The following is an 8147-nucleotide window of genomic DNA, read 5'->3' as shown; positions in this document are numbered from 1 at the left end:
AGAAAAATGATAATACAAAATTTAAAAACCCAGCATAATAACTATTCACATAGCATTTACATTATATTAGGTTTTATAAATAATCTAGAGGTGATTTAAAGTATTCAGAAGAAGCCGGGCACAGTGGCTCACGCCTGTAATCCCAGCACTGTGGGAGGCTGAGGTGGGTGGATCACCCGAGTTCAGGAGTTCCAGACCAGCCTGGTCAACATAGTGAAACCCTGTCTCTATTAAAAATACAAAAATTAGCTGGGCATAGTGGTGGGCACCTGTATTCCCAGCTACTCAGGAGGCTGAAGCAGGAGAATTGCTTGAACCTGGGAGGTGGAAGCTGCAGTGAGCCAAGGTTCTGCCACTGCACTCTAGCCTGGGTGACAGGGTGAGACTTCATCTCAAAAAACAAACAAAACAAAAAAAGCATATGGGAGGATGTGGACAGGTTATATGCAAATACTATGCGACTATATAAGTGACTTGAACATTCTCTAATTTTGGTATGGGGGAAGTTCCTGGAACTAGTCTCCCATGAATAATGCGGGATAACTGTACTTACAGAATAATAAATGAAATAGATTTTTTTTTTCTGCTCTACTTTGAAAAACAATTCACAAATAGTAATAAAAGTATTTCTACAAAGGATGAAAAACAAAACATCCGAACAGTGTAGAATCCGGAATATGTCTCAGCATCTGTGTACTTTATTTTTATATACATACAGGGTCTTACTCTAAAGTCCAAAGTTCAGGCTGGAGTGCAGGGGCACAGTCATGGCTCACAGTAGCCTCAAAGACCTGGGCTCAAGAGATCCTCTTGCCTCAGCCTCCCAAGTAGCTGTGACTATAGGCATATGCCATCGTCTCCAGAAAATTGACTTTACTTTTTTGTAATGATGAGGTGTGGCTTTATTGAACATTCTGGTTTCTAGATCCTGGTTTCAAGCAATCCTCCCTGCCTCGGCCTCCCAAAGTGCTGAGATTACAGGTGTGAGATGCTATGTCCAGCCCAGTGTAACTTTTGATCCAGTGAAGTTGACTGCTTCATCTTAATGCATTATTGACATTAAGAAATGATGTCCTGAGAAGATGTGATTTAAAGATTCAATTTGATTTACTATATTGCATTTAAGTTATTTAAAAATTTCAAATATATTCTGAATGGTTTTTATAAAAAGATAGTGTTAGAACACATTTAGCCAAAACACTATTATATCCAAGTGAAGTTTACTAATATATTAAGTACACTTAAGTATATGTATTAAGTATACTTAGTAAATATATATGTATACTTATTTTAGTTATAACATATCACTTACATAACTTATATCACTTATAAGGCTTATTAAGTTAGACATCTAAGCTTTTTTCTTTTAAAATTATAGTATGTTAATATATATAGGCACCTCTTTTTATTGTACTTCACTTTATTGTGCTTTTTATAAATTGAAGGTTTATGGCAATCCTGCAACTAGCAAGTCTATCAGTGCCATTTTTCCAACAGCCTGTGCTCATTTCCCTGTTTGTCGCATTTCAGTAATTCTCACAATATCTCACACATTTTCCTTATTATTGTACTTGTTATGTTGATCTGTGATCAGTGATATTTGATGTTATTACTGTAAATGTTTTGGGGTGACATGAAACACACCCACATAGACAACGAATTTAATAAATATTGTGTGTGTTCTGACTTCTCCACTGACTGGCCATTCCTGTCTCTTCTCCTCTCCTCAGGCCTCCCTATTCCCTGAGATGCAGCAATATTTAAATTATGCCAATTAACAACCCAACAATGGCATCTAAGGGTCTAAGTAAAAGGAAGAGTCTCACATCTTATTCAAAATCAAAAGCTAGAAATGACTAAGTTAAAAGGCATGTCGAAAGCTGAGACAGACATAAATCTATGCCTCTTGCACCAAACAGCCAAGTTGTTGATGCAAAGGAAAAGTTTCTGAAGGAAATTAAAAGTGCTGCTAAACACACTTTTTTTTGCCAGTGAACTCACAAATGGTAAGAAAGTGAAACAACAGCCTTATTGCTGATAAGCAGAAAGTCTGAGTGATCTGGATAGAAGATCAAAAACCAGATAGAACATTCCCTTAAGCCAAAGCCTAATCTGGAGAAAGGCCCTAACTCTTTTCAATTCCATGAAAGCTGAAAGAGGTGAGAAGATGCAGAAGTATGAAACCAGCAGAGTTAGCCCACAATGTTTAAGAAGCTGCTTCTATAACATAAAAGTGCAAGGTGAAGCAGCAAGTGCTGATACAGAAGATGTAGCAAGCTATTCAGAAGATCTAGCTAAGGTCCTTGATGAAGGTGGTTACAGATTTTGAATACAAAAGATTTTCAATAAAGAAAACGGTTTTCTATTGGAAGAAGATGCCATCTAGGACTTTTGTAGGTAGGCAAGTAGCATATGCCTGGCTTCAAAGCTTCAAGAACAAGCTGACGCCAATGATCATTTACCATTCCCCAAATCCTAGGTCCCTTTAGAGTTATGCTAAATCTCCTGCCTGTGCTCCAGAATGGAACAACAAAGCCTGGATGACAGCATATCTCTTTATAGCATGGTTTACTGAATATTTAAGGCCTACTACTCAGGAGAAAATAAAAAAAGATTCCTTTAAAAATATTGCTGCTCATGACAATGCATGTGGTCATTTAAGAGCTGTAATGAAGATATACAAGGAGAAACATCCACTCTGGAGCCCATGGATCAAGGAGTCATTTTGACTTTCAAGTCTTATTATTTAAGAAACACATTTCTTTTTTGTTTTTTGAGACACAGTTTCGCTGTTGTTGCCCAGACTGAAGTGCAATGGCGCGATCTCGGTTCACCGCAACCTCCGCCTCCTGGGTTCAAGCAATTTTCCTGCCTCAGCCTCTGCCTCAGCTGGACTACAGGCATGCACCATCATACCCAGCTAATTTTTGTATTTTTAGTAGGGACGAGGTTTCACCTTGTTGACCAGGATGGTCTCGATCTCTTGACCTCGTGATCCGCCCGCCTCGGCCTCCCAAAGTGCTGGGATTATAGGCATGAGCCACCGTGCCCGGCCTTAAGAAACACATTTCATAAGGCTATAGCTGCCATGGATACTGATTCCTTTGATGGATCTGGGAAAAGCAAACTGAAAATCTTCTGGAAAACATTATTCTAGATGCCATTAAGAACATTTGTGATTCAGAGGAGGAGGTCAAAATATCAGGATTAACAGGAGTTTGAAAGAAGTTGATACTACTCTCATGAATAACTTTGAGGGGTTCAAGTCCTTGGGGGAGATTTGGTGGAAACAGCAAGAAAATTAGAAGTGGAATCTCAAAATGTGACTGAACTGCTGCAATCTCGTGATAAAACATGAATGGATAAGGAGCTGCTTCTTATGAATAAGGAGAGTGGTTTCTTGTGATGGAGTCTACTCCTGGTGAAGATGTGAATGTTGTTAAAATGACAACAAAGGAGTTTTATTCATTTATATTTAAATAACAAATTAAAAATTATTTTATAATTATACTTCACTTTAGTGTACTTTTTACATAATTATTTAAATTTTATTCTCTTTGTTGCTTTTAAAATAATTATTAAATTTTAAATAATAAACATTTATTATTTAAAAAATAACAGAGTCTCCCTCTGACACCCAGTCTGGAGTGCAGTGGCGTGATCATAGCTCACTGTATCCTCAACCTCCCGGGCTCAACTGATCCTCCTAACCTCAGCTTCCCAAGTAGCTGGGACCACAGGCATGAGTTACCACATCTGGCTAATCAAACTCCTGGCCTCAAGTGATCCTTCTGCCTCAGCCTCCTAAAGTTTTGGGATTACAGGCATGAGCCCCTCTGCCCAGCCTAAAGTATTTTTAAATTAAGATATGTACATTTAAAAAAAGACCTATTGCTATAGCACACTTTAATAGACTATAGTATAGTATAAATATAACTTTTATATGCATTTGGAAACAAAAAAATTCCTGAGACTCACTTTATTGCAGTGTTCTGCAACTAAACCATAGTATCTCCGAGATATGCCTGTATTTATTGAGTGCAATCCAGGCATTCTGAACTTCCTTAATTCTTTAAGGAGAAACCTTAATAATTAAAATAGACCCAAGACAGTGACTGTGCATGTGACTCACATCTACTAAGTTTCAAAACATTTACCAATCAAAATCCCCTGTACTTCCCTACAGGCTTATACAATGGCCACAGATGCCACGGTACCATATAGTTGGTATGTATTTTACAGTTTCAAGGAAAATTTTCCACCTGAAAATGTGTTGAATATCAAAAGTTCAAAAGTTATACTCTAAAAGGATTTTTCAAATTCTTTAAGGAATTCAGTAATAAACATTACACTTTACCTTTGTGAAGATGGCCAGGGGCATGCCATACTGGTCCTCTTCCAAACCGGAAATGAGCCCTGGTGTCAGGACCACCTGCCCCGTATTAGCTTGAGGTTGTACAGTAATTGGAAGACTCTCTGAGGGGACAGAGTCCTTTGGAAATAAGTTTGTCTGGTCTGATCCCAGCTGTTCCCTTTCTTTCAAGTTGGGGTCCTCTAAAACACTAGGATCCAAGGTTTCCCAGTCACTTTCTGAGGACTCTGGAGATGGGCGAGATGGAGGTTTCAAATATTGATTGGTATCACTGGGTTCCTGCCCTTTGCTGCTGTCTTCTCCTTGGAGCAAAGGCTCTTCAGTCTTCATGACAGCATCTCCTCCATGGTTTCCTGCCATTACTTTCCTGACAGTTCCCAAGTTGGTATGTGAAATGTCAGAAGTGGATGCAGAAACAAAATCATCTGTACGTGGGTTATTTTCCTGAAGCCCACCATCTTCAGACATACTTTTCCGGGGTCTATACTGAGAACAGTCACTGAGACCATGTTCAATCATGCCTAAAACATGCAATATTGGAGAAGAGCTTGGCTTATAATAGAGAAGAAAATAAGAGCTATATATTTTATTAGTAGACTCTCCTATAAAACTGAATAAGCTTGCACACATTTCAATTAAAAACAAAAAAAACAGAAAGAAACCCAGACAAAAGAGAGAAACCTATTTCTAAAAGGAAAATGTCATATTAAATTAGAAATAACCTTAATGAGTTTATCTTTGAAAATTTTATTACTGAAAGTTTAAGTTTCAGTATAAGTTAAACAAAAGAAAGAGTAGATACTGCTGTTTTCTTACCTGGAAAAAGGGATAATACAGTCATCAATGCACCCACCAATTTATTCACTGGAGAAATATAAAAAAGAACCTGAAATGGAGTAAATTAAAATCAAATTAGAAAATCCATGAAGCAATCCATAATGATCAAATAAAAAAAAAAGGAAAAATTCTTTATATAAGAATAACAGCTAATAAACATAGAAGTAATGATAGAAAAAAAATCACCATTTAGCATCCACCATGATTTAGGTACACATTCCCAACAAATGCTAAAACTACTATGAAAGGTTGCTGGGCAACAAAATATTCACAATGTCTGAAATTTATCATTCTATAGATTACCTATTAAAGTGGCAACCACCACCTCAATCAAATGAGCAAACTTCACATCACCAATACTGCTACCACAAATAGTTACGGGACTCCTAATATCATGTCCTGACAGAGACACACCACTACCTGTGTAGGATTCTTGCTAAAAAGGCTTAATCTGAAACTAGCCACAAGAAAACAAACAAATCTCACCCAGAACACCAGTCTGGATTATTTTTAAAATGACAGTCTCATAAAATATAGAAAGAAAAGAAGAAACAAAAAAAAAGAGAGGTGGCAGAACTGTTTGAAATAAAAGAAAGCTAGCATACATGATCCTTGATTGGATCCCAGATTGAAAACAACAATCAGGCCAGTTGTGGTGGCTCATGCCTGTAATCCCAGCACTTTGGGAGGTCAAGGCAGGAGGGTTGCTTGAGGACAGGAGTTCAAGACCATCCTGGGCAACATAGCGAGACCCTATCTCTATTCTTTAAAATTAAAAATTAAATAATTTTTTTAAAAAGAAAACAATAATTAGCTACAAAGGACATTATGACATCTGGGGAAATTTGAAAACGGACTGTAACAGATTTCACTCATCTCAGTATTAAATTTCTTGAATGCGAAAATGGTATTTTGGTTATGTAGGAATATATTCTTATTCTTAAGAAACACATCCTGAAGTATTTAGGGGTGAAATATCATAATGTCTACAAATTACTTCCAAGGTATTTTGACTCGGGGGAAAAAAATGAACATATATAAAGGAATATAGACTTGAGTGTGTTGGCTCATGCCTGTAATCCCAGCACTGTGGTCCCAGCTACTCAGGAGGCTGAGGTGAGAGAATTGCTTGAGCCTGGGAGTTAGAGTTGCAGTGAGCCATGAACGCACCACTGCACTCTAGCCTGGGCAACAGAGCAATACCCTGTCTCAAAAAATGAAAAGAAATTCAAAGTGTTCTGTGGCTGGATGGGATGATGGCTGCATAATATGAATGTACTTAACACTACTGAGTTGTACACCTTAAAATGGTTATGATAATAAATTGTATGTTATGTGTATTTTATCAAATTTTTAGAAATTAAAACAATTTTTTTGCAACACCACACTAGTATGGTGGGTTCATTTAAAAAAAAAACTCTTTTTTTTCTGTGTGAAGGAGTACATATTTATTAATTTATTTTGAGATGGAGTCTCGCTCTGTCACCCAGGCTGGAGTGCAGTGTTGCGATCTTGGCTTACTGCAACCTCCTCCTCCCGGGTTCAAGCAATTCTCCCGCCTCAGCCTCCTGAGTAGCTGGGACTACAGTTGCTTGCCACCACACCTGGCTAATTTTTGTATTTTCAGTAGAGATAGGGTTTCACCATGTTGGCCAGGCTGTTCTCAAACTTCTAACCTCAAGTGATCTGCCTGCCTCAGCCTCCCAAAGTGCTGGGATTATAGGTGTGAGCCACCATGCTCGGCCAAGAATTCTTATTAAATTGTTTAGGAGGAGGTATTATTCCTGCCGACAGTTATGACTGAGGGAGCAAATAACCCAATTACTGTTGGCAGTTCCCTATACTACCGGGGAAACTAGGCCAGCACTGCGCACTGTAGAGCAAAGAGATGGAAACAACTTAGGCACTTAATTACACTATGGGGCCACTGAGTCAAACAACCCTGAAATCTAACGTAAGCCAATACATGTCCTTTTACATTTAAGTCAGTTTAAAATTGAGTTTTCTGTTGTCTCCAGAAAGGCCATATGAATTTACACTTCTATGGCAGAGACAAGAAAATGTGCTTCAGCTCACCACATGATAGGCAAAAAGTATCTTAATACTTTATCAATTTTATGAAATAATGTAAAAAAAGTCAATAAAACTTAAATACTCCATCTTTCCTTTCATCCCTTAGGATCTTACCTTTTTTTCAAGAAGAATTAGTTTAAATAGGATTAAGACCTGAAAAAGGAAAAAAATATTTTATTGAAATGAGCAAATCAAGCCTATAATTCATCTTTTTCCCTAAAACATAGCCATAATCAATACTACTAAATAATTATAGCATTTTTAAAAGTACAAGAAAAATTATGAACTTATACTGAGAAATATTACCTGTGTACTCTTAAAAATGTGAGAATCACTGAAATCGCTAACTGAAATTATTTTTTCTTGAAGGGGTGGTACCATTTTTGCTTGAAGTATTTACAAGTATTTAAAGGTCAGGGCATCCTGACCTTTAAATAAATATTTATGGATATCCAGTGTCCACATAGCAGGTGCTCAGTAAATGTTTGTTAAATAAACAACATGTTCATATCCTAGTCAACATCTGCTTTAATAATAAAGATCAGAAGGTATAGATATGTACAGATGTTTTACTGAAAAATGCTCCATTCTCAGGGCAACATATAAAATATTCTGCAAGATCAAAACATATTTCTTTCCAGTCTAATCTTGTGATAGATGAAATTGGAAAAACAATAGAAAAAAATTACCCTATCCTACAAGGAAGTAAATAGTATTTGTGCTCTTTTAAATTTCTTTTTTTTTTTTTTTTGAGTCGGAGTTTTGCTCTTGTTGCCCAGGCTGGAGTGCAATGGCGCGATCTCGGCTCACCACAACCTCCGCCTCCTGGGTTCAGGCAATTCTCCTGCCTCAGCCTCCTGAGTAG

General features: G+C 37.3%; 1 protein-coding gene across 3 annotated transcripts in view; it reads right to left on the bottom strand.

Annotated features, from left to right (window-relative positions):
• The window catches only part of AVL9 (AVL9 cell migration associated), a 75432-nt gene that overhangs the window by 27224 nt on the left and 40061 nt on the right, over positions 1-8147 (bottom strand). For all 3 annotated transcript variants that reach the window (XM_017527136.1, XM_017527137.1, XM_037737958.1), the window contains exons 8-10: positions 7397-7435; positions 5189-5258; positions 4358-4893 (exon numbers count right to left, since the gene is read on the bottom strand). In XM_017527136.1, the coding sequence (XP_017382625.1) occupies positions 4358-4893; positions 5189-5258; positions 7397-7435 (645 nt within the window). The remainder of the gene's footprint in view (positions 1-4357; positions 4894-5188; positions 5259-7396; positions 7436-8147) is intronic.

Source organism: Cebus imitator, unplaced genomic scaffold (assembly GCF_001604975.1).
Source record: "Cebus imitator isolate Cc_AM_T3 unplaced genomic scaffold, Cebus_imitator-1.0 Scaffold45, whole genome shotgun sequence".
Classification (NCBI taxonomy): Eukaryota; Metazoa; Chordata; class Mammalia; order Primates; family Cebidae; genus Cebus; species Cebus imitator.
The sequence above is the reverse complement of the archived record's forward strand: the minus strand, read 5'-3'. Positions and strand labels throughout refer to the sequence as shown.